The sequence below is a fragment of the Microtus pennsylvanicus genome, chromosome 2, assembly GCF_037038515.1.
Source record: "Microtus pennsylvanicus isolate mMicPen1 chromosome 2, mMicPen1.hap1, whole genome shotgun sequence".
In the NCBI taxonomy this organism is placed as follows: domain Eukaryota; kingdom Metazoa; phylum Chordata; class Mammalia; order Rodentia; family Cricetidae; genus Microtus; species Microtus pennsylvanicus.
Window position 1 is genome coordinate 96,329,966 of NC_134580.1, and position 25,926 is coordinate 96,355,891.

The 25,926-nt window shown below is 44.8% G+C and overlaps 1 protein-coding gene across 2 annotated transcripts in view; it reads right to left on the reverse strand.

Moving 5' to 3' along the window:
• Positions 1 to 1,794: 1,794 nt before the first annotated feature.
• The window catches only part of Fsip1 (fibrous sheath interacting protein 1), a 119,683-nt gene continuing 95,551 nt past the window's right edge, over positions 1,795 to 25,926 (reverse strand). For both annotated transcript variants that reach the window (XM_075963784.1, XM_075963785.1), the window contains exons 11-12: positions 5,401 to 5,905; positions 1,795 to 3,313 (exon numbers count right to left, since the gene is read on the reverse strand). In XM_075963784.1, coding sequence (XP_075819899.1) covers positions 3,258 to 3,313; positions 5,401 to 5,905 — 561 coding nt within the window. In that variant the 3' untranslated portion in view covers positions 1,795 to 3,257. The remainder of the gene's footprint in view (positions 3,314 to 5,400; positions 5,906 to 25,926) is intronic.

A 25,926-nucleotide genomic window follows, 5' to 3' on the forward strand; every position in this document is an offset into this window, starting at 1 on the left:
CAGAACAGCAGCTCCCAGGGAAGCCTCAGGGAGGAGCTGTCCTGGGACTGAGCCTAGTGCTCTAGATAGTAGTTTGGAGAAAACAGACTTAGGGCACAAACAGAGAACTAAAGAATTACAGAGGTGGGGCTAGAGAGATGGCTGAGCAGTTAGCAGAGAGCCGAAGCACAGTGTCCCTTGTGGGCAGCACCGCCATCTCCGGCAACACTAGCCAAGGATCTGAGGCCCTCTTGTCGCCTTTGTAGGCACCTGCACTCACATTTACAAACTACACACACACACACACACACACACACACACACACACACACACACACACACAGTCATCATCATCATCATCATTCTGATCACTTTGTTACAACACAGCAAATTTTAGAAGGCATGTATGTGGGTGTGAAGTTATTCAGTGAAGACAATGTTATCCTGTTCAACATCTGAGCAGAATCTGAGGCTTGGATGGATTAACCATGGATGTGCAGAGCTGACTAATTTCCAATTCTAATAAACAGATCAATGAAGGGAGAAATACTAGTAGGTGAAAGATGGCTTTGAGGTCTGGGAAACACTAGAACAGATTGGCTGTGGTAAGTGGAGTCTGCTTCCCTGGCTGGACCTCTCTAGTCGAAAACCACGGCCTTGGGTGGCGTGAGGCAAGGAGGAAGTGCCGCACCTGCCCCACAGGCCCACAGAGAAGTAGTGACAGCTAGCAGATTGCAGAGAACGTGATCGACAGTAACAACCATCCGAAATGCGGCCTCAGCTCCGCTCGGGTTGCTCCCTATGTGGATTCCTGGAGGAGAACCCTGTTTAATTTTTAGCAAAATGTTGCAGCAAAGCTGATGGAGAACACCGGGCTGAGGCAGGGAAAGTGGCCAGGTCGGCGCTTTCGGGGCCAGGCTTCTTCCATTTCACTGTAGGAACGACCTTCAAGTCAGTAGGCTATTCCAGATTAAAGACTTGTTAAAAACTAGAATTACATCATCTGGATGATAAACTCTGACTCATACGGGAGTTTATTGTCATGTGTTCTAGGACTGTTTGGCTGGAAGGCCATAAACTGGGTCCTGCAGAATTTACAGTCAAAGCGGTGTTGGTGGCTTACTCATGAGTCCTTTCTAGAAAAACTATACTACAGCCCCAGAATACCTTCATAAAGTCAGTCTCTCTCTCTCTCTCTCTCTCCCCCCCCCTATAATTTTTATTCTTGTTCTTGTTCTGGAGGAAACGCCCCAGCTTATAGGAAGCCAGAGTGGTGTGGCTTGGTTAGGTTTTAAATCAGGAGACTGCTGTTAAATTACACTGTATAGCTAGCTCATTCAACCTTGCCGCTTTCAGCTGGCATGCTGTGGAAGGGTGTTACTCTTTTTAATGAAAAAGTTCATTACGGAACCTCATTATCTCCTTCCCCTTGCCTAACTCTGGCAATAGCCGGGCTCCTTGTACCTCAAACACCATCTGCAGAAGCTGTCTGTAAAGTCATAAGCCTGTGCAATTTCCATAGAAATGGCTTCCTTTGTGTTTCTCTTTCGGCTTCTCTCTTCTCTCTCCTCTCCTCTCTCCTCTCCTCTCTCTATGTCTCTGCCTCCCCATCATCACCCCCTCTCATACACGCAGCCCAAATACAAGAAAAGCATGGATGTAGAAGGCTTGAGCTCTTCTAAAGGGCTGGTGCGCAATAATAGCTTCCTTCTCTCTGTCCCACTTCCAAGTGCCCCCCCATGCCACCCCTGCCCTCTGATTGTTCCCACCGAACTCTTCAGTACCCAGGAGTGCCACAAAGCATTCTGAGAGAACCCAGGATCGTGATCTCTTTTAATTTTTGCCGGCATCACACAGCAAAAGTCAGGCATTACAATAAACCACATTGCAGTACATGGACATCAGTGTGTGCAGTTGCTATTTTAAATGGGTAAACAATAGGCTAGGGTGTGGCTATGTGGGAGAGTGCTTCTTGGCCAGCATGTGCAAAGCCCTGGGTTCAGTCCCCTGTACCTCAAAATCGACAGAAATGAACCAACAGGAAACTGAAACGGGAAGACAGGACAAAGATAGCCATAGGAATGTTCATGCCCTTGAATAGCTATAGGATTCTTCACTTCAACAAGTCTGGAAAATATATAAGCAATCATTGATGTCAAGCAGGGACAGCAAACAAAAATGACAAAAGCAAACAATGCTGTCCATGCAGTAATCCAAACTAAGTCTGGGCTGCGATAAGCTTATTATGAATTAGGAATGAACTAGTCTTACATCTATGAGGCCAACCCAACATACACACGTGGCCGTAAAAGCTTCTCATGAGATCAGATTACTGACCCAGAACTGGATAAACATTCTCTCTTGAAATGGTGATACAGACTTTCTTTTAATAAGGCCCACCTTTATTTCCTGCATGCTAAAAGGCCCACCCTCCAGAAGAATGTAACAAACTGAGAGTAATAAAAAATCCATCACGCTGCAACTTAAGAAAGGTATCATCTAGCTCAGCGGCTAAGAGCGCTGGCTACTCTCCCAGAGAACCCAGGTTCACTCCCAAGCACCCACATGGCAGCTCACACCTGTCTATAACTCCAGTTCCAGGGGACCCAACACCCTCGCACAAACATACACACAGGCAAAATACCAATGTACATAAACTAAAAATGAATCATTTTTCAAATGTATTTTTAAAAAAGAAAGAAAAGAAAGGTATTGTCGCTAACTAGAACAGACTCAGCAACTTTCCTTGTGTACAAACAATCAGACGGGCACAGAGAAGGGAAAATGAGGCAGAACAAAAAGCCACAGTGGCCACAATCCACCTGAATCATAAAGAGTGGAAACACATAAGCCCAACACAGTGGGCTGGAGATACAGTTTAGTAACAAAACGTTTGCATCCAGATGCACAAGGCCCTGAATTCCATCTCCTGCACTGCCCCCAACAGAAGGAAAGAGAGCAACAAACTAGTGCCGTCTAGACTTCACACCACCTGCGTATATGTTACAATGTTGGTTCTTATAGAGTATCCTTGAGATCGTAACATTAGCGATACATTTGTAAACAATTTTCCCAGGAATTTCAATGAATAAAAACCAGCAAACATTTACACCCCAAGTTTCAAAGCTATCAAAAGAATGTAATCAGCAAAGAAGGAATTCAAACGTTGAGATCATTTGGGGAATAGTCTCTACAACGCATTCACTGTTACAAAGAATTCAGGAAAAAATAGATAACGCCACTTCATTTCCAACTTTCTTAGGCTTAAACCCCAGAAAGTCATGCTTTCCGTTCTTCTGGTTCATCCGCAGCATCTCCAGGCTCCTGTGTATCTGCTAATAAAATAACTACAGTGATTATGCAACCAGGAATACACACATAATTAATAAAAATCACTCAGCCTGTTAAGCATTAAGTCATTCATTCTGCTGTATAATATAATGACCACAGGCTGTTTGCTGATATAGAGTCGTTACCAAAAACTGCAGATGACATCAACAGGGAAAATAAGGTCTCTCTTTTCACTGGGGCTATTGTTCAGAAAACAATTGAGGGTTGAAAAATTGAAGATTTAGGGGAAGACGTAAAATTTACCTTTTAGCTTTCTACGAAGCTTCTGAGGAGTAGGTTGAAGCCAAAAGTAAACGCTGCATGTAGGATTCATGAGGACCCACTGCCTTTTTTTCTCTTAAAAAAGAGGGGGAAAATTGCTCCGCAAATGGAACATAGTTTTCTGTCTTTGGTAGAAGGGCTAGCAAAAAAGGTAGAACCACAATGAAATCAAATAAGAAAAGACAATAAAAAGGGAATCAGGAGAAAGTTGTAGGTTGTATAGTCAAAAGTTGTCTGCCCTCAAAAGGTTACTATAGGCCTCGCAATTCCACTCCTTCATATATGCCCGAGCTCGAGGGGAAACAACACACACAAAAAAAAAGCCCAACAAAACGTCATATTTAAATATTTATATCAGCATTATATGTAATGGCTGAAAGGTGAAAAGGGCCCAAGAACTTATCAATTAATGAACAGATAGATTAAATGGGTTGTATCAATACAAGGGAATACTCAAAGTAAAAAGAGCAGAGCAGGGATAGATGCTGCAACATGGGTAAATCTGGGGAACACTGTGCTCTGCATAAAAAGCAAGCACAGAAAGTGTGTGTTATAATGCCATCTTCAGGAAATACTCAGAGCATGCAAACTTACAGAGGTTCAAGGTAAAGAACTGTGGTGACATTGTAATTACAAGGAAGTATCAAACAGGATGTAGAGGGAGCTGGGACAGGTAAGGAAGGGGCTATAGCATCACATGCATGCCCTATGCTTTGTGAATTTGAGTCCTCTTCTGTGCAGTGGTCAAATCCCACCCAGCAAAGGGCTATTCACGCTTGGGGGCTAACCTCTAATCACACCTCCCATCTCCCAGCATCCATTGCTTCTCCTGTAATCTCATCCCAAGTGGTTAAAGAAACAGGAATCAGGAGGGAAATGTGAGTTAAGAGGGAAAGATGAAGAAATGAGCGTGGGGCTGTCAAGTGAAGTGGCCCAGCAGGCAGAAACACGGGACTGGGGTGGGTGTTAGTTCAAAATCAACCAATCATAGACCTCAAAGGGAATAGACGGATAGACAGACATTAGATAGATAGATAGATAGATAGATAGATAGATAGATAGATAGATAGTAACAGAGAGAGAGAATGGATTTTAGAGTAGGCTACATTAGAGATTAAAGCTTAAACTGTTTAAATAGGCTCACAAATTATGACATCAATTTCTGACACAGATAAGTAATTGAATACTTGTTTGTGTTAAAAGCTACTCATAGTGGTTGGCCCTGAGCCATTGCACTATTGTAAAATGCATTATATCTGGAAATGTAAAAGTGGTCTGGGCAGGCACTTTACATCTGAGCATGGTCTTTTACAAACACATTCCCTGAGAGCCAATTTTATTATTAAAGTTTAGAGGCTGAAATCTTTTTAAATTACTTATTGCTATTCAAAACGCTTTCTCTCTGTGTCTAAAAATCAACACTGTCTTCAGGGTGGTAGAATTACAATGAAGACTCCTGAGCGCGTTAACCACTCCTTACCTCTTTTTTTTTTTTTTGTTTTTGGTTTTTCGAGACAGGGTTTTTCTGTGGTTTTGGAGCCTATCTTGGAACTAGCTCTTGCAGACCAGGCTGGTCTCGAACTCACAGAGATCTGCCTGCCTCTGCCTCCGGAGTGCTGGGATTAAAGGCCTGTGCCACCACCTCTTAAGAACATTGATAAATACGCGCCTAGGCTTGCCCGCTCCTGATGGCAGTGCCTGGGCTGACGTTAGATGCGCATCATTGCACCCTCCTCTACTTTAGCCCACAGGATCACTGTGTTGAGATGACTCTGAGAAATGTTTGCAAACCACACGCTCTCCAGCCTACCTGCTGCTGCTGGCTCCACTGGATGAGGCTTTGGCTGTTGGTCTTCTGAAGAGGACTCCACATCGATGGCATCCAGGGCATCCTCCAAGAAAGGGGGCTTTTTCAGTTTCCCAATGCCAACGGTCTTTGACATAAAATAGTCTGCTGCATCACTGAAAGCCTCCTCCTTGGCGAACTGGAGCTCTTTCATGGTCTCCATGTCTGCCATGAGAGCTTCTGCTTTGTAGTGCCCAGCCAAGGCTCTGGTGAGATAGGAGCCCACGGCAGGTCCACACCCCTCGTCCTCAAGCCTGTTTGCATCATCTAGCGGGGATTTCTGGACCTCGACTTCGGACTCATCTGGTAATCCGCAGGGGATGGATGGGCAAAGCTGGGGAGGTTCAGGAGCTGCGTCAACGTCTTTGTTTTCCCCTCCAGAAGAAAGGGCAAGAGGGACGCATTTCTGTTGGGATATACACTCCTCCAGAAGACACTTCAGCTGCTCCTCGGAGAGATGTGTGTTCAGCTGAGGAGACAGATCAGAAGTTTTCACGGTCAATTGGCTGATTGAACGTGTTTATCCTGGGTAAGCATCCAGAATACAGTGGAACTTCAAGTGTCAGGAAAACACACACCCAACACGTGCAAACAGGAAGCAAAGTTGATCTGAAGTCTTTCCAGCTGCAGGAGGCTAGACAGTAATGTCCAGAATAAATTCAGAATCAATTGTACACTGCAGTCTGGAGGAGGAACTCATACAACACTGATTTTAGAAAAACGAACCACTAGCACCCTCCACACACGGAGAAACAACTGGAGCTGAAGAAAAAGCACCTTCCACTGGGTCACACGGAAAGGAATCCTTCCATGACTTCCTGTTGGAATTCCTCTGTCTCCACCCAGTCCTCGGGGAAGACCGCATGCCACTCAATTCTGAAACTGGGGGAAACCAGGACCAATGGCACCGCCATCACCCCACCCCCACCCCCGGGATTCACCATTCACGTGTCTGTCCACTGCTTTCAGTAGACAATACTGCCGTGGACAGAAGAGGAAGGCTGAAGGTGTGGACTGTCCTGAGTTGTGCGGTGGCTTCCAAGTGACAGGCCTCGGCAGAGGCCAGGGGCATTCCCAGAGCAGCGTATCCGGGAAGAAAGATTTGATCACACATATTCAGTCTCCACTTGTAAATACTATCCAGGGATGAGTGTTTTAAACAAGACATGAATTTAAAAACCCTTTTTCCTGTACTGTCATGTGCAGAGACATGAACCCAGGACTCTGCACACGGTAGGCAAGCATTCTGCCAACAGAGTTACGGAGTGGCTGGTGTGTTGACGATATGTGTGACATTCTCTAAAAACAAATGTGATTGACATTAAAACCCCGCAGTTTTCTTCCAGTGATGTTCTGAGGAAACACAAAACTGAACCTGTTCAGAAAGGAATGGCTTCCTTCACTGAAACACAATGAAAAAGTGCCCTCCTCCAGTAAGTTGGCATTCAGAGACGCGGAAGAAAACACTAACTAATACGCCTACCTGACAACAAGCAGGCCCCATAAGAAAGCTTACTCATCAATCCCCACGGCCATAACTTCTACCTCAGCAATGCTCTTCGCCTGCTGTGAATATCCACAAAGAAGGAATGAGAGATGAAGATCAGTGGGGAAGTACCTAACTACCGTGTACAAGGCCCTGAATTCAATCCCCAGTAACACACACACACACACACACCCCAAAACCAGAAGAAGCAGCTAAAATTCTGTATATGCTGTATAGGCACATGTACAGTACTGGTTGGTCTCGCCATTATTAGAACAAGCATAATTGACTCCTTCCTCTCCCCTACCCCTTTTCAGGCAACTAACAAGCAGTAGAGTAGACAAGTTTTATATCATGCTTTTAAAATAGATCATATTTTTTCCAAATTACATTGATCTAATCTGTAAAACTCAGTCACTCAAGGCATGGTTATGCACAACTTTAATCCCAGCACTCAGGAGGACAGAGTCCTGGGTTCAAGTCTCTGCACATGATGGTACAGGAAAAAGGGTTTTTAAATTCATGTCTTGTTTAAAACACTCATCCCTGGATAGTCACAGTGGTTGCCACTGACTTTTTATTTTCTTAAAAAATTTTTTTCGTTTGAGACAGGGTTGCAATGCTGACTGGCCTGGAACTCACTATGTAGATCAAACTGGCCTTGGACTCATAGGCAACCACTGTGAGTTTGACAATAATAAGAAATTGTCTAGAAATGTTTTCATAGGGATAATCTGGAATACAATTCAGATAGCTTAACCTGAAGTCAATATACATGTGAAGAAATAGGAGTTGAATAGCAGATCATACTTTTAATAAATAACTTCCAGAATCCAGATGTGGTATTAGTCCTATTTTCAGGGCATCTCCTTCACCCTACTATACAAACCTAATTAACTAGACAGCAAAGGCAGTAGGGGCTTATAATACACCTTCCAGTGCTGCTTACATGAAACGTTCACAAGGAGGGGACTGCCAGCTGGTTTAGAAAGAAGGCACTACATAAACACCCACTACATAAACACCCTTATCGGACGTTTGTCCTTATGAAGTTGTCAGACAACAGAACAACTGGTCCCAGTTGGAGCAAGACAATAAAGGACTATGGAAGTCGGGTCTCTGAGGCAGCAGGTGGGAGGGGGAACTGGCATGGAATCGTCTAGGTTTGGCTGTTTCCAAGAGCAACACTGATAGGTTAGAAGCTTGGAAATTCTGACGATGACTTTGGCTAGCTACCCAGAAGAGTAAAGCAATTATGAACTCTGAGAGGAGAGCAAAATATTTTATGAAAATGAGGGGTGCCGAGTCAAACACATACAGAGGATGGGAAAGAGGGAGAACCAGGCAAAAGAAAAGTGATTTTTATCTGTAGGACAAACAAAGACCTTGGAAATGGAGAACCGAAGATGAGCTTTCAACTAACTCCTCTGAAATGGCTTTTTATAAGCAACTGGTTTTTTAAAAAGAGATAAAGGGCGGAGGCGCCACTGGGGGGTAGGGAGTATACATCACGTGCAGGGGGCAGGGAGTATACGTCATGTGCAGGCTCTGGATTCAGTCCACAGCGCCACCAAAATGCAAAGAAAAACATACAAAAAAAGCCAGTGCAGAGAACACTTCCCTGTTAACACAGGAGAGTAGCTGACTATGGGTACAAAAACAATTTTAAAAATAAAACTTGTATTCTTTAGCCTCTCCACAATACAGTGATGAACTGTTATCATTTTTCTCCCGAAATCATTACCAGCAGAAGTGAGTCAAATACAGTAATCTTGAAATTTTAAGTTTAGCCCAGTGTTTCTGGGTGCCAGTGTAGATCAGAAAATGCCACGCGAGCCACTTATCCCATCTCGCGGTTCCCAATAGAGCCTTCCCCACGGAAAACTCAATAAATGGCTATGGTAGAAATCAGTTAAGTGAAGGAGGCCCAGAGTGTTCTGGAAAGTACTTAACTGCTCACGATGCTAGGCTGGACTACACTTGGGCTCTATACAGCCATCCCTGACTATGACGGCCAAGGCTTCGTCCAGATTGCTCATGATGTCCCTGAGTTAGCAAGCTCCATGACTAAGCCATTCTGTGTAAGAAGTCTAGGAACCTGGTCAAGCACTCATCTCCAAGAATCCACCGTCCACGACAGCTGATTTCCACACTGTCATGAACCAGCTACTCTTGTCATCCCTGCATCCAGCGCATCTAGGCATGATCCCGCTGCTGCCGAGAGCAAAAGCCCCTCTTCCCTTCTTCATTTCAGTTGCCCTTTTAAAGTCCTCTTTCCTTCTATTTTTTAAAGGTTTTGTAAAAGTATGTATGTACTTTGAGGATATTTCCCATGTGGCTCCTTCTCTCTCCTTCCTATTAGCCCCTTTGTTCCCCTAAGCTGTTTGACTTCTACTTTTATATCATTGCTCTGTGTGTGTGTGTGTGTGTGTGTGTGTGTGTGTGTGTGTGTGTGTGTGTATAAGAGTCACAGAGAAAAATCAACCAATAGTTGTCTTTCTGAGACAGGCTTAATTCACTTCATACAATTATCTCCAGTTGCATCCACTTTCCTTCCAACAATATAGCTTCATTCTTTATGAGTTTTTTTTTAATTACCCACTGCCAAGTTGTTGGACACCTAGGTTGGCTCCATAACTTAGCTACTGTGAACAATACTATAATAATCACTGCTGTGTAAATATCTCTGTAATACAGTAACTTGGATTCCTCCGGTTAAATACCCAGGAATGATGTGGCTGAGTCATACGGCATATCTATTCTGAGAAACCTCCATGCCGACTCTCACAGTGGCCACAACAATTCAGATCTCCACCAGCAATACATAAGGTTCTCTTAGTCCACACCCCCCAGCATCTGCTGTTGCTTATTTTCTTGATGTCTGCCATCCTGGTGGGGTGAGATGGAATCTCGGTGCCATTTTTATTTGTGTTCCTCTGAAGCTGCGTACTAGTGAGGGAGAACATTTGTTCGTGTTTGTTGTGTTTCATCTTCTGAGAACTGTCTGTTCATTTCCCTAGCCCATCTGTTGGCTGGTTTGTTTGATTTTGTTGTTGTTGTTGTTCAACTTCTGGGGTTCTTTGTGTGTTCTAGATATTAACGCTCTGTCAAGTGTGCAGCTACTGAAGAATCCTCCCCGTTCTGTGGGCTGCCTCTTCTCTCAATGTTTTCCTTTGCTACACAGCTTTTCATTTCAGGGGCTGAGCGACTAGAGCCCTGGCGAGAAAGCACAGGCCTGTGCCAATATCTTGAACTATTTTCTCCGCTGTTTTCCCCTCACAGCTTCGGGACTTAAATTAAGGCGCTAGATTCTTTTAGAGTTGAATTTCATGCAGGGTAGGAGACGGACAGGATATAGTTTTATTCTTCCCCATGTGGCTGTCCGGTCTGGTCCCCAGTTAGTATAATGTTGACTACAGGTTTGTCATGGATATCCTTTATCTTGAAATGCATTCCTTCTCTTTCTTGTCTCTTTGGGACTTTTGTCACAAAACATTACTGGATCTTTGACAAGAAGCCCTTCAACATACATCTCAATGGTCATGTGATTTACTTCGTATGATTTCTATGACATATTACATTTATTGATTTGCATGTGTTGATCCACCCTTGCATCTCTGGGATGAAAGCAGCATACTGTGGTGAATGGCACTTTTGATGTGTTCTTGAATTTGGTTTGCTGGCATTTTACTGGTGATTCTTACATGGAATGATGAAACTCTGCTCACAAAGTCAGCATCCTCCTGCTACCACTGGTCCACACCTTTGCTTGTTGTCGTGGTATCAGGAGGATGCTGACTTTGTGAGCAGAATTTGGCAGCACTCCATCTTTCACTGTTTCACAGAGTAATTTGAGGATGATTGACGTAAGTTCACCTTTAACAGTCTGGTAGGATCCATCAGCAAATTTCTTTGGCCCTTCCCTTTGTCTAGATGGGAAATTTTATATTGCTGTTTCAATCTCATTGCTTGTTACAAGTCTGATAATATTTATCTCATATTTTGGATTTAACAGTTTAGTGCATTATACATTTTTAGGTTATATCCTGATGGTTTTCTGAAGTTTCCTGGCATGCACTGCACTGTCTGCCCTTTCAACTCTAATTCTATTGGTTTGCCTCTCTTCTCAATTTTGGTTAGCAGTTTGTTGAACTTGGTCATCTTTCCAGTTCTTTATTTCATAGATTCATGAATTCTCTTTTTTCATTTCTAGTCCATTAATTTCCACCCTGATCTTATTTCTCTTCCTGCTTGGGGTTTGGCTTGTTCTTATTTTCCCAGGACCCTAATGTGCAGGGCTAGTTGTTTGCTTTAGATCTGATTTCTCATGTGTCACTTGGAGCTGTAAAGTTCCCTGAAAGGCCGGCTTTCATGGTATCTCATATGTTTTTGGTATGTGTGCTTTCATTTTCATTCAATTCTTGGATTTTTGCTTCCTTCTTGATTTATTCAAGAACCTAGCTATCGTCCAGTAGTGCAATGTTTAATCTCCTTGAGTTTCTGCAGTTCTGTAGCTTCTTAGCTACTGATGTCTAGATTTAGTCCACTGCAGTCAGAGAGAAGACAAGGAATTATTAGTTTTCTTATACTTATTAAGACTTGCTTTGGGTCCTGCTGTATGATCTATTTTAGAGAAGCTCTATAGACTGCTGAGAAAAATGTGTATTCTTCAGCTGTCTCATCTAACTCGGAGTTCTTTTGTTTTGAATATTCTTTTTTATTAGTCATCGTGCACACAGAAAATAATCAGAGTAAAGGTATTGGACTTTGTTTCATCAGAGAAATCATATAGCACATGTAGGGTTAATTCTCAGGCACCTTACTGGTCTGACTGGCACTATCTGATATCTTGCAAAATAGTAATAATTAACATTTTCTAAGTACTTACTCTAGGCCAGATATTTCTCTATGCATGTTATATGCACTGATTCCTTTAATCTTTGCAGTGAGCCTGAGAGATAGATATCATTCTTATTATTATTTTCACTTTATAGATATGGAAAATGAGGCACCAATAAGTTAAATAATGTCCAATGTCTACAGCCGCCCAGTAGTAGAGTTGGGGTTTGTTGAACACAGATGGTTTGGGTCCAGACTCTGAACGGAAGTCACTGTAAATAGTCTTTCTCTCTCTCTCTCTCTCTCTCTCTCTCTCTCTCTCTCTCTCTCTCTCTCTCTCTCTCTCTCTCCTTCTCCAAGAGTCTTCTTCCACACTGATGCTCTTTTCCTTTCTACCCATCTTCTCAAGAAGGGAAAAAAATCTCTTCCAAAGAGTATTTCACTTGATCCTCAATCTTGACCCAGACTAGATTTATGTTTTAGATAAACACAGTATCCTTTATTTTAACTCATTAAAAAAATAAGATAAAATAAAAACACTACAGCCAAAGTTTCTGAACCCAAAGTTCAGGGTGCCCACTGTTTACACTCCCCGCCCAGATAACGCCAGTTTGAGTATAGGAAGTAAATCTGATTCAGGGGAAATTTTGATTGCTGGAGGTGAAACAGATGTGGATTGCCTCACTCCCAGCCCTACCTCTCCTGTGTTCAACATCTATAGTTTCCCCAGCCATAAAAGTCTCTAATTACTTGGGCACCGGATTTGTTGACAGAGCCACTGAGATTAGGTGCGTAGTGCAAACAACCGTAAAATCCACCATTACAAGCTTGCAGAAGCAATCCGGGACTTTGATGTGAGCTTAAGTTGTCAGGCATCTTTTCCCCAACAGAGTTCCTGAAGAACACCATCTAAAAACCATTTCCAGATCACAAGGGAGAGTGGGTGGGCAGACAGAACGTCCTAGATCATCAACTGCAAGAGCGAAGGTAAAAAGGTTTTCACTGAAAACTACTTCTCCTTCAAAACAAACAAGGAGAAAACATTGCACCTTAGTTACCAAGATAAAAGTTTACAACTCTCCAATCCCTGCTGGCAGCACATGGGTATTAGTTTATTTTAGTTAAGGTTTAGGGCATGCACCAATCTAGAGAACATGAGTTTGGACCCCAGTAACCACGCTGATTGGCTCATGACCACCTGTAAACTCCAGCTTCAAGGACTCCAAAGTCTTCTTCTGGCCTCTGTGCATACTCAGGCATGAACACACACACCTGCATACACACAGCATTCACTCATACAGACATACACATAAATTTTTCTTTAAAAGGGTGACAAAGTTACAGGTATGAAGTCTAAGAGGTCATTTAATGGACAGCAAGAGCAGGAAATGAAGTTCAACAGGCTTTCTGGAGTCTAGAGCTGAGCTACCGGGAGCCCCGTCAAGGGTTTATCACTCTCCGGTCCAGGCCTCTTCATGTGCTCCTTCCAGGTGCATCCTCGCCATCCACTCTCTTTCTCCCCTCCACCGCTCCACTTGCCTGTGCAACTGGTACCCACCAGTGACTAGAGACACTTTGACCTTTAGATCAAATTTTCAACACGGTATCTTTATGATCGTTGTCAAGTTGATGGACTTGCTATGTCAGGTTCAAGTGTCCACCACTAGTCTAATCTCCTATATAGTGAGGCTCACATAGTATAAACATGGCCAACCAAGTCAATGCTTCAGGCGGAATTGGGGGTAGGAATGATTCCCCAAGAACAGGCATAAGCAAGGCAGGAGATACGTCCAAAACTACCATGTTGGTCATTGTGAAGCACAGCACATAAACTGTGAGAAAGGACTTGTCACTTAACGACACTTCTCTAGCCAGTTAAAGGGTTATCTGTCAAGGTGTTGCCCAACATCACCAACCTCTTTAAATCTGAGCACACACTGAATAGTGAACTAAGGTATAAAATCGAATTGCTTGTCAGAAAACATCTACTTGTGGTTGGGTGTGGTGACGCCTGCCTGTAATCCTAGCACTCAGCAAGCTGAGGTGAGGAGACTGCAAGCTGGAGGATGGCCTGGACCACAAAGCGAGACAGACAGATGGAAGGAAGGAGAGCATTCCCTTGCCAACAAGATTATAAATACATTCCAGGTGGAATAGAGAAAAAAACAATCTGGACTCAAACTGGGATAGTACACTTACGAGGCTCATATCACTTCTTTTAACCTTGTTCGTTAGTTAAACAGATCTTAAGAGTGTGGCTATAAAGTAATTAGTGTTCATTTTAACAGCTGTCCCTGTTGAACTAAGGATTCAAGAGGGTTTGGGCTATTGTCCTTTCCCTGGGTCCGCCCCTCCGTATTCCACTTGCTGGTCAGAAGCTGGGAGGACTGGAGGAACGAAAAACAATACGTGTGATGAAGGGCAAGGCAAACAGCCCTGAGAAGAAGCGGTGGCTTTTGTGGTGGCGTTAACATAGTTAGAAAGGCGTGGAGGGGCTGGAGAGATGGCTCAGAGGTTAGGAGCATTGCCTGCTCTTCCAAAGGTCCTGAGTTCAATTCCCAGCAACCACATAGTGGCTCACAACCATTTGTGATGGGGTCTGGTGCCCTCTTCTGGCCTGCAGGCATACAAGCAGACAGAATATTGTATACATAATAAATAAATAAAAATAAATAAATATTTAAAAAAAGAAAGGTGTGGAAATGCCCAGGAGAAAGACCAACCTCACTGCTCTAATTTCTAGTGGGTGTCTGGTAATAAGGGTCCTGATTTCTCTATTTTGTTGGACAATTACTGTTAGAGGATTTTGGGAGATTCCTGCTTCCTGATACTAGAGACAAGGTCCCTTTTGTCCTGGGCAAGTCACTGGAATAGCCTTGATCACATATCTATCCCTTCCCCTTCCTGAAACCAGGCCAGGGCTCTAGTTCTACAGAAGAGAGGGTCTGCGCCCCACCCCACCCCATTTTCCCAGAAAAATAAAGTTGACTGGGGCATAAGGTTTTCAACTTTGCAAAAAGAAGCTAAAAGGGGTTCCAGGTTGAGTAGATGTTCAGGTCATACAGGACTAGATGACTTCTCCATACCTTACCCTGGGAACGAATATCCAGTATGTCACTCCCACAATTCATTGGGATTCCTGATGCCCTGCCTTGTATGAGCTATGAGAATCATTTGCATGGCTGAAGGCCTTCTATACTCAAAGTGCATGCTTAATTTTACTAGATAGAAGTGAGTTGAGTTAGGAGAAGTCATGATGGGAGCAGAAGTCAAGACATCCATTAGCCAATAGTCTTAACCTTGGGCAGAGCCAAATCTTGCCTCATTACATGTAGGAGTCAAAAGTGTCATGGGCCCCTCAGGAACCTCTCCAGCTCACAGGGACTGCCTCTCTACAGCTTGCTACCTTGTTCTTGTCACTACCCAAACTTTGAACCAAAGCTACAGTACCATTAAAACACTGTCCCTAAGGTCTTCAACAATGTTTTCTTGGCTGGATTGAGATGGCTGCTAAGCACAGGGTTACCTTGCAGAAGAACTCATCAAAGGCCAGGTCAGGTCAACAAGGGTTGAATGATAATAAAGAATAATAAACGATGTCCACTTACATCTCCCCACGAATGGCACTAAGGTGGCTGTTTATTGGTACAAAATCTAGGTAAAGACAAAGTAGACGTACCTGGTCTCACGCAACCTGTCAAGAGCTGGGGTAAGGACTTGACTCAGGATCATAAGGACTCCTGCTTTCCGGAGCTGGGGCCACAATGTATGATCAGTTCAGTCATAGCTACCCCAAGGGTGATCCCTCTAACTTGTGAGATGACTTAAATAGATGTCCGTCCCCCATGAGAGAGAACACTCACCTGGACCCAACCCACACAAGAAACGATGCTCAACCTTAGGAACTAAAAAGAGGAGTTGAGCAAGAAATTTTCTCACAGTACCATGTCCAGGAGCCAAACTGTCCTGCCACTGAAGCACTCCAGTGTGAGGAGATTCGGTTTGTCCATCACCTAGATCTGCACGACGGCAAGAGAATAAATACCAGGTAGGCAGTGCTTCTCAAGCTTCCTAACGCTGCGACCCTCTAATACAGTTCCTCACAATGTGGTGACCCCCAATCATGAAATTATTTCATTGCTACTTCATAACTGTAATTTTGGTAGTGTTATGAATTGTTATGTCAATATTTTTGGAGATAGACGTGTGCCAAAGGTGTCACAATCCAGAAGTTGAGCACCACTGCATTCGAGGCCAAGCTCAGCCAATGGAGTGGAAGCAAATCAGTCAATTCCTTCCCCCAGCAGATAGTCAAGCCATGATACCTCTAGAGATGGCTCACAACAGGAAACCATCGGTCACACTTGCCTGTGAGCCCTGACCAGCTAACACCTGCTTCTGTTTCTTAGCTGTGGCTTTGAATAATTAAGTGGTAACCACCCAAGCATTTCCCCAAGTTCTGCTGTTCCCAACCGAGACAAGAAGCAATAGCTTCCTCTTCTGGGCAGACTCTGAGGGGTGGCGGTTTGACCCATTGGGTGCAACTGGAGACACAGCACCAGTGAACTCCACACACTCTCTGAAAATTGATCCACAAGGCCCACAGAGCTGTGCTCACGATGTACAGAGACCACAGAGTCATGGCCAGCAGCATCAACACCATTGAAAGCAAAGTGGTACTTGAGGGCCCCTGGGGTTCAGGGCTTACCAGCTGATTCCTATTGTCATTGCCAAGACCCAAGTGGCAGAGTATGATCCAGAGGGCAGGATGGAAGTAGGAATTTCTTTGGAAACTTGGGAGGATATTTATTCAGAGCAGCCAGAGGGAGCATAAAGGGAGGCTATAAACTGAGCCAGGGGAAGAAAGCCAAAATCATACCCAAACAGGCAGAGAATTATGGGCATAAGGTGGAGAAGAGACCATGTGGTGCTGTTTGACTGCTAAGGTTCACTTGTCCACTGCAAATACAGGAGGGCTGCTCACCTTCTGCAGGCAGAGCACAAGGGTCGGTCTGACGGGAGTTAAGCCGCAGTCCCTGGCAGCCCCTGAGGCGTCAAAGCAAGACCAGGCAGGTCATGCAAACACCGGGTGTTCCTCTGCATCTCAGATGTGTCTCCCGTACCCTTTCTCCATGCTGTTTTCTACGTTCTGTGCAATCCCATGGCCACGTGGGAAAACACCGCAAGTGAAATGTTCCTTAGGTTTGCCTGTTGTCTTTCTAGAAACTATCGCTTTCTCCCCAGAGGGACAGGCAATGCATTTAACAACACCATCGAGTAGCAGGGGGAGACGGACATTTGTAAGTTTAAACTTGTCCTCTTTTTCCTCCCGTAGTTTAAAATTGGACAAACCACAGAACCTCCCACTCAGACTTCTAACTGGCAAAAATGCTAGGATCTAGCTGACTCCAAAGTAGTAGTTTAAGAAAGACTAACAAGTAAGCATTTGTACTGAGCAAGATAGGCATGCATAAAGGTGCTCATTGTATAAGCCTGGCGTAGAAGAGGTGCAGTGCCAGCCACCACCAGGATGTGAGCACGCAGCTTCCTCTGCAGCTGGCAGCAGCTACTAGATGGCTTTCTCAGGAAGCTATGGGCTGAAGTTCGCACTTTCCAGATTCGACTGGCCCTTAGCTTTGAGGGTCTCTTTGAGGTACCAAGAATGAAACTTCAGAGTTAATCTCACAACACTTGCCATGAGTAGATTCCCATGTATCCTGACAGATTTGAGAGGCTAGGGGCTACAGAGACCGTTAGATGCTGGGAGAGAGCCAGCCAACATGGGACAAAGGTAGAATGTAACTCTTCCGGCTTACAGCGAGGCCAACTGCATCTCCAGCACCAGAGAGTACCAAAGGAAATAACCAGAAAGCGGCTGGCTTCAAGATACTTTTACTTTTGTTCAAAGTAATGAGATCTCTGTGAAACCTAAACATGGGGCGTGGGGTGTAAGGAGAGGGGTGTCTCTTGCTTCACCCACACAGGTATCCACTATCCCTTTCCCCCTTCGAGACCCTAAGGTGACGGTTCTCAATCTGTGGATTGCAACCCCTTTGTGAGCCGAGTACCAGATAACCTGCATATCAGATATTTACATTATGATTCATAGCAGTAGCAAAATTACAGCTATGAAGTAGAAATGGAAAAATGTTATGGTTGGGGGTCACCACAATATGAGACATTGCATTAAAGGATTGCAGCCTTAGGAAGGCTAAGATCTACTTCTCAAAGGCATCCGTAGACCTCCCACTGCCCACTCTCCCCTCTGGATCTAAGCACACCATCCCCATGCAATATACTCTGTCCAAAACCTCAAAGCAAGTCCTACTGCCTCACCTCAGGCCCACCTGCCCTAAACTGTGCTTCCCCGTTACTCTCCTGAGGCCACACCTTATAACTCTTTCAAGGAATAACGCACATTAGAGGAGCCCTTTTGAGTCAGAATGATGTAACCCAAAGCCCTGATTCTAGGAAGTTCAGAATCCCGGCCCACGGCCAGATGGCAGAAAGCTATCTGGAAGCCAGCCATCCCTTTCAGCACTTAAATCAGGCCACACCAAGCAAAGTCAGTCCTGGCCCAGTTGGACAAACCGTCAGTCCTGTCAAATTGCATCAGCTTTGATTTTCCTGCGGGTTACAAACCTAGCACCATAGATCTAACCTCACATTGAATTTGCCGATGAGGGTCAGCCATTCCTGATCACAAACAAGCGACCTGTAGCGTTTCCCAGGGTGGAAGTGCCCCCACAGCCCGGCCCTGTCTAGACATGTATCTGAAGCATCTAATTACCCCGAGCCTTCCAAACGGCACACAAAGCCCGACATAAACACGGCACTCCCATTAATAGCGCTGCTCAGTGAACTGTCCTTTCACATTTCCAGTCTCAAAGTGAGATCGCGCTGCCACCAAGAACGATATACTGTGGGTAGCACGCTCCAAGCCATGCTGGCATCCAAATCCTAGAAGCTAAATTCTCTAGCCAGCAAACCAGAAAAGCCTCCTAGCGAGCTGGACACAAATGCAGAAGGGTCCGCATGGCGTGCTTTATTGTTTCATAAGTGATGCATTCGGTGGTCCCTTTCCCAGAAAGCCGAGACAAATCCCTCTGCTCCCCTGCACATCGTCCTTTATTAGACAAGTGTCCAGACAAGCCTGCATCATCAGCCAGCTGCACCAGAGTCAGGTGAAGTTGAGGCTGAGATAAACAGGGTTGAGAGTACTGCATTAAAATGATAAGAAAATCAAGGCTCAGAGAGATTAAATAAATACCTTTACCCAAGGTCCAGATCTAATAAACAATGCAGCCAGGTCTTTTCATCTTCACAGCTTGCCTTCACACTGATGCTCAAGAGAGTTTAAATTCTGTTCCCAGGGAAACGCCTTGACAGACAGCATGCAGGGCTCATGCCTCCCCTTCTGCTTGACATCTAACAGTAGCCTAGAGCAAAAGCCCCTTTCACCTCATAGCCTGAGGTCAGTGTGCGAACAAGAGAAGTCCAGGAGAGGGCAGGCACCCTCTGTGTCTCCCAGACATGGAACTCCAGGTTCCAGCATTGCAGTACCCTCTGTGTCTACCTTCTTCAATGAGGGAATAGGGTCCTCTTCGACCCTGTGTCCCCATATCTTCCCAAGGCCTGGCAAATGACAGGCGCTTGATGAAGATTTGTAGGCTTCATGATGTTGCCTGTGTGTGTGTGTGTGTGTGTGTGTGTGTGTGTGTGTGTGTGTCTCAGAGGACAATTTGGGGGCATCTATTCTCTCCTTCCACCATGTGGGTTCCAGGTCATCAGGTCTGGCAGTAAGCACCTTTACCTTCTTTAGGAGATCTCCTACCTGCTACAGCCCCCATAAACTCGTAGGTCTTGGTCTGTTTGTTGTAATGGTTTAAACCAACCCAAGAGTTGACTTAAACCAACCCAAGAGTTTCTGTTATAAAAACCAGATGACATAGTTAATTCTGTGACTATTTCAGTTACTAAGATCCTGTTATCAATGATCATGTCCAAGGACCCTTATTAGTTACTCCTGTTTAAATATGCATTTTTATGCACATTATAGCGGCTATTTTACCCACAGTGTCTTCTCGTGGTACAGTGCTAGGACTTCTAAAGCACTACTGCATGTGCCTAACGTCCCTAGCAACAACTGTAGCCCCATCCATCATCAGGACTGGCCAGTGCAGAATGGTTCTCTTGTTCGCAAAGACTCCAGTGGCCCCTCATCATTAATCTTCCAGGTTCTCGTCCAAAAGTCTCCATCAAGACACTCTTAAGGAATCCAGTTGTCATACAGGTCTCCACGCTCAAGACAGACCCCCACCCCTGCAACAATCTTAGCCTTGGGTGTTGGTATTCATGATCCCATAACACATCTCGTTCTGGGCTAAGGTTTTGTTCAAGTTTTGGTCAACAGATCAAAGAAACTATTAGAATCAATGTCATCTATTCGTGTTAGCATATTGGATGCAGAGTCTCTGGCTCAGTGCTTCCCTGGCAAGAAATCCAACCCATCTAAAACTCTGTTTTTCTTTACTTATCCTAGACCCTTCAAATGTGGTTGTCAAACACGTTCCTTGGGTGTTTTATCAGCGATAGTTTGATTGCAGTGCCACAAAATGAGTGAAGAGAACGGATCTGCCTTACTAACACAGCTGGAGTCAGGAGACAGACATTTTCAGGGCAGGAAGAACCCCAGCAAAGTGAGGTGCAGGACTTCTTCAGCTGGGAGAATTGGCTTAAAGGACTCTGGGGACTTAGAGCACCCTGAGTCCACCAACTTCTGCTGCTATCCCCTGCCTATTTTTAGGTCCCACTCCCCGGATATGCCGTAACTTAAGCCTAAGGGACCTGGCTATGGATTTAACCAACACTGTAATTTGGCATTCTGGATTTGACTTTTCACCTTTATAAAACAAATTACGTGAGAGACTTTCTTTATATGTGTTCATAGGAATGTTTTATGTTCTGAGCCATAACAAAACAGGTAACTTCGGAATTTTAGTTCGTGTTCTCTCTCTTTAAAGCACCTGTCTTGGTAAGAAGCAGTAGCTGCATCACCTCCCTGCTGCTGGTTCTCATCCCTTCGGAGCTGGTTAATGGAAGCCCTGCGCGTGCCTGTGAGCCTTTCCCTCCCTGTGCACCTCATTCCAGTAGCTCATAGGGTCTCTCTCCCCTTGTGGGGTTTCCTCTGTGTGTGACAGCGCACCTACATCCCATCTCTGCTAGAGCTGCATTCTTCACTGCCATCCGCTCCAACCAACCCAGACAGCAACCCCAGTGGCCACACGTGCCCTGGCAGTTCTACTTCCTGTAGCCATTTCCTGGGTCAAATTCCACATCCATCAGGGTTCTTAGAAGCAAATAATAAAAAGAGCCAACCTGATATTATTGGCTTCTGCAGCAGAAACGGAATTAAAATCATGTCAGATGTGCTCACGCTGTTTTTGAGGAGGCTAGAGAAGGGTGCTGGCAACCAACCAGGAGCGAATTGGAGTCTGCCTGAGCAAAATCCCACCGAGGAATCTGTGGCTGGTATTTCTGCTGAGCTTAATGCACCAACTTCGTACCACCTGGGCCACAATGCCACTGCCTGGACCACTCTCCTCGCTGTCTTGGTAACTGTGTGCTTCCACCACATGACAAACACTAAGTGGACTGCCCATCCTTCAGTTCTGGGTATAGATACCAACTAGCCTACACCCAGCAAATGCCCGTAGCAGAACTAGGAACACCAATAGGGGGTCCCAGAATTCTCAGTGAGAGGCAAGTTGGGTATCCTGCTAAGAGTCACATAGTGTGGAATGCCCAGTTCCACGCTTCATAAATAAGGAGGTTCAAAGACAAATAACCCTTACAAGCATCTCCTTGTATCATTAGGTGTAAGAGGCTTTCTTGGGCTGCCAACCCCCAAATCATGACACAGAGACCTATTATTAATTATGAATGCTCAGCCTTAGCTTAGGCTTGTATCTGACCAGCTCTTTTTTTTTACTGAACCCAGTGTTGTTGATCTATGTGCTGTCCTGAACCTCGTTTACTTCGTCTACAAACTGTCCATCCAGCTTTCCTGCTTCTTCCGTATCTGGCTGGCTCCCCCCCCCCCCCCACAGCTGGCCCTCCTTTCTCTCTGCCTGCCAGCCCCACCTATCCCTTCTCTGCCTAAGTATTGGACGTTTAGCTTTTTATTAGACCAATCAGGTGCCTTAGGCAGGCGAGGTGAAACAGCAACACATCTTGACATAGTTAAACAAATGCAGCAAAAACAAATGCAAAACATCTTTATATAGTTAAATAAATATTCTATTCCACAACAATTAGGAAGCATCATTATGTCAAAAAAAAATTACAGAGTTTTATAGGGACCAAAGTTGGAAAGATTTCATACAAAGTTCAAAAACGTTGCAAAACTTTCCTTAATTTGCAGAAGATGGTGCAGAAGAATGTTTCACAGCAAAGAGAGAGAGCTGGTGAGCTGCTCCCTTGACCATACAAATTACAGAATCTGGAAATAATATTCGTAATCCTTCATCTTTTCCCCTCAGTATTCAATAAGGCTGATTCATAAAAAGTATTTAAAAATATCTGCTAATATTTTCCCAAGAATATTTTAAACCCACAGGAGAACGAACATTTGTTACCGATTTGGACAGATATGTGCATCAAAGAAGAGAAAAATTCTCAGAGTAGCTTGAGTCCGTCTTTCCCGGTAAACAGGCTTAAAGCACAATGCAGAGCAGGGCGAAGGCAAGAGAGGCGTCAGAAAGCCCACGGGAGAAGGGTAAAAGGAAGCCTGGGGCTAGGCAAGGGGACTGGTGCGTCCTTAGCGACTTCAGACATTTCATCTTCGCAGGCTGGTTTTGCTTTTTGTTTTCTCACAATATTAAAAAAGAGGATTTTTACACCCCCCCCCAGGCAAGCCTCCCCAGCTCTGTTGTTCCCATTCCCCACTTCCCATCATTTGTGTCTGACTTCCCCGGCCCTATCCTGAGCTCCATCCTCATCCCCCATGGTCCCTTTCTACTTTCCTGGTATCTGCTGGTACTTTAGGTGACTGACTCATGTCTGAAGATCTGAAGTTAGGAACCACGAATAAGACAGAACATTTGTCTTTCTGGGTCTCAGATACTGTCTTCGATAGGGTTTCTACTCTGTGATAAACACCATGAGCAAAAGCAGCTTGGGGAGGAAAAGGCTTGTTTCAGCTTACCGCTGTCAGACTGCAGTGAGGGAAGCCAGGGCAAGAGCTAGTGCAGGGGCCTTGGAGGAGCACTGCTTACTGGCTTGTACTTCATGTCTTAGCCTGTTTATACCATCCAGGACCACCTGCCCAGGAGTGGTACCTCCCATAATGGACTAGACCCTCCCATCAATTACTAACCAAGAAGATGCCCCAACAGCTTGCCTACAGGCTAATCTGTAGCTTGTGCCAAGCTGACCCTCCCCACAGCAGACACACAAAACAGCTACCTTACTCAATATAACATTTTCTCCCTCTGCCCATTTACCTGCGGTTTTATGATTGCATTTTTTTCTTTACAAACTCACAATATTCTACTGTGTATATGCACCACATTTTTCTTATCCTTTCATTAGTGAAGGGACTTTTGTTTCCATTTCCTAACCACTGTGAATAATAACAGCAATGAGCATGACTGAACAAGTGTCTACGGAGGAAGATGTCAAATCTGGGCTTGTGACAAGGAGCGGTATAGCTAGGTCGTGTATAATAAATATAATCCTCACAATCGGGGAAACAAAGCAAACGGAGGATACAGTTGCTACAGAAAGAAACAGTAATTACCCGTGTTGGACAGAGATGTCCCCTCCCGCCTTGCTACAAGCCACGGAAAACTGTGAGGGCTGTGACAGTCCACACACTATTACTGCCAGACCTGATGATCTGGGACCCACATGGTAGAAGGAGAGAATAGATGCCCCCAAATTGTCCTCTGAGACACACACACACAAACACACACACACAAAGGCAACATCATGAAGCCTACAAATCTTCATCAATGGAAGACGTTGATCCATTTCACTCTGTGTATTTTGATTACACGTAAGCTGCTCAGTGAGAAAGCCCTGAACACCACTTGGGCTGAATGCCCTACAATGGGGACTGAGAGGGAAGGGGAGGGAAGTTAGAAAGAAACAAAAATCTGTAGAAAGGAAAAGAATGGGCTATTCGTTCTACATACGTGTATGTGGCTTGGACTAGCAAACTTGCTTCATTTTGACAGAAGCCTTAAACCTTATCACTCTTTTTTCCTTCCTTCTAAATTATAAGAAATTAATGCCGGGTTACTTAAGATTCAATGTTACATGCTGAAAACAGGTTGGAGATACTCTATCCAGTGGCTGATGGAAGCAGAGGCAGAGATCCACCAACAAGCACTGCACTGAACTCCAAGAGTCTTGCAGAAGAAAAGGAGCAGGGATTGTACCAGCCAGTTGTGTTGTGATGGGGGGACCCACAGACACAGCCGACCTGAGCTCCCAGGAGCTCATAGGCACTGGACCGACAGTCAGGAAGCCTGTGTAGGACCAGCCTAGGACCTCTGCATGTGTGTGACAATCGTGTAGCTTGGTCCCTTAATAAAATTTCTAACAGTGAAAGCAGGATTTCTCTCTCCCTGGCACTTAGCTGGCTTTTGGGAACCCATTCCCCATGCTGGATTACCTGGCCCCTCCTCAACATAAGGGGAGGAGCTCCGATCTGCCTCAACTTGATGTGCCAAGCTTTGTGCAAGCTGGAGGGAATCCTGTCCCTTTCTGAGTGGAGATGGAGGAGGAGCGAGTGGGGAGGGGGTAGATGGGAAAGTGGAGGGGATGGAAGGAGAAAAGGGGGGAGGGGACTGGTTGGTATGTAAAATAAATAAAAAAAGAAAACAAATACAGAGGTAAACATTCAGATTCCAAACGTAGCCCATGAGATTTGAGGAATATTGTGAAATTCAACTCTCCTAGTGGAAACAGGAAAGAAAAGGAAGGGGAAGGGAGATGATTTCAAGACACAGGCTTGAAGACACAAGACACAAGTCACATTTACACCATTTACCAGATTCTCTGGGTTCCTGACCAACAACACACCAACACCAAAGACCAAGACACAGTGTTCCGGTTTTTTGCTGAAGCTGCACCCAAGAGGTCAGTGCTGGCTGAACACAGAAGGCCTGCAGGGGGTGGGGTGGGTCTAGAGGAATTCAGGAGGCACGCACTGGAGGTGATGAACCAGAACGGGCACTTTTCTTGTTCTTCTGACTCCATTTTCTTAAGTATAGCTCTTGCAAGTCTGAGCGGAAAAAGAAAGCCAGGAAACCACAAGCCTCATCTGTCATCGGAACAAATAATTTCAGCTATGTGTAATTTAGGATAAAAACAAAAGCGAATTAGAAGCTGGTGTGCAGAACTCGACAATCGTGGCTTTTCAAAGGCTGTACTTGGCAAGGGGATATGCTGTGCTTCTCATTGGGATTTTGCAATGGGGGTGACTATGCCAGGGGTTCACACGAGCCCTATCATTCGCAGGGGTTTGCCCTTCTGGTTCTTCCCTACAGTACACAGTGACACGAAGAAGACCTTCCCTACTTGAAATAACAAATATAAAGAAAGAAGCAATGCACTGTCAAATGTTGGAGATTCACAGCATGCACCACACATAGGCATGGAGATTAGATTTATTGGTCCACATTTTTTTAAATTTGCTTTTTTTATTTTTTATTGGTGTGTGTGTGTGTGTCAGAGAGAGAGAGAGAGAGAGAGAGAGAGAGAGAGAGAGAGAGAGAGAGAGAGAATGCAAGTCTGAGGACCCAAGTTCAACCCTGGCATCCACATAAAAAGATGGGTCTGTTGGTGTTTGTACCAGTGCCAAGAAGGGGGAATCTCCAGAACCCAATTGGCAAGCACCAGACCCCAGTTACTCTGTCTCATAAAAGACAAGGTGGACAGCTCTTGAGAACAACATTCAAGGTTGATATGTGTGTGTGCACATGTACACACACACACACACACACACACACATATCTAAAATTTTTAGAAATGAAAACAGCACATATAGTACTTTGCCCTTTGGGCAACAGTCAAGTTTGCCTCGCTGTGGTTGTCACCCCAGAACTTAACAAGTTACCTGGTGGAGAAGCTCAGAAGGAGTGTGCTGACTGCATAAA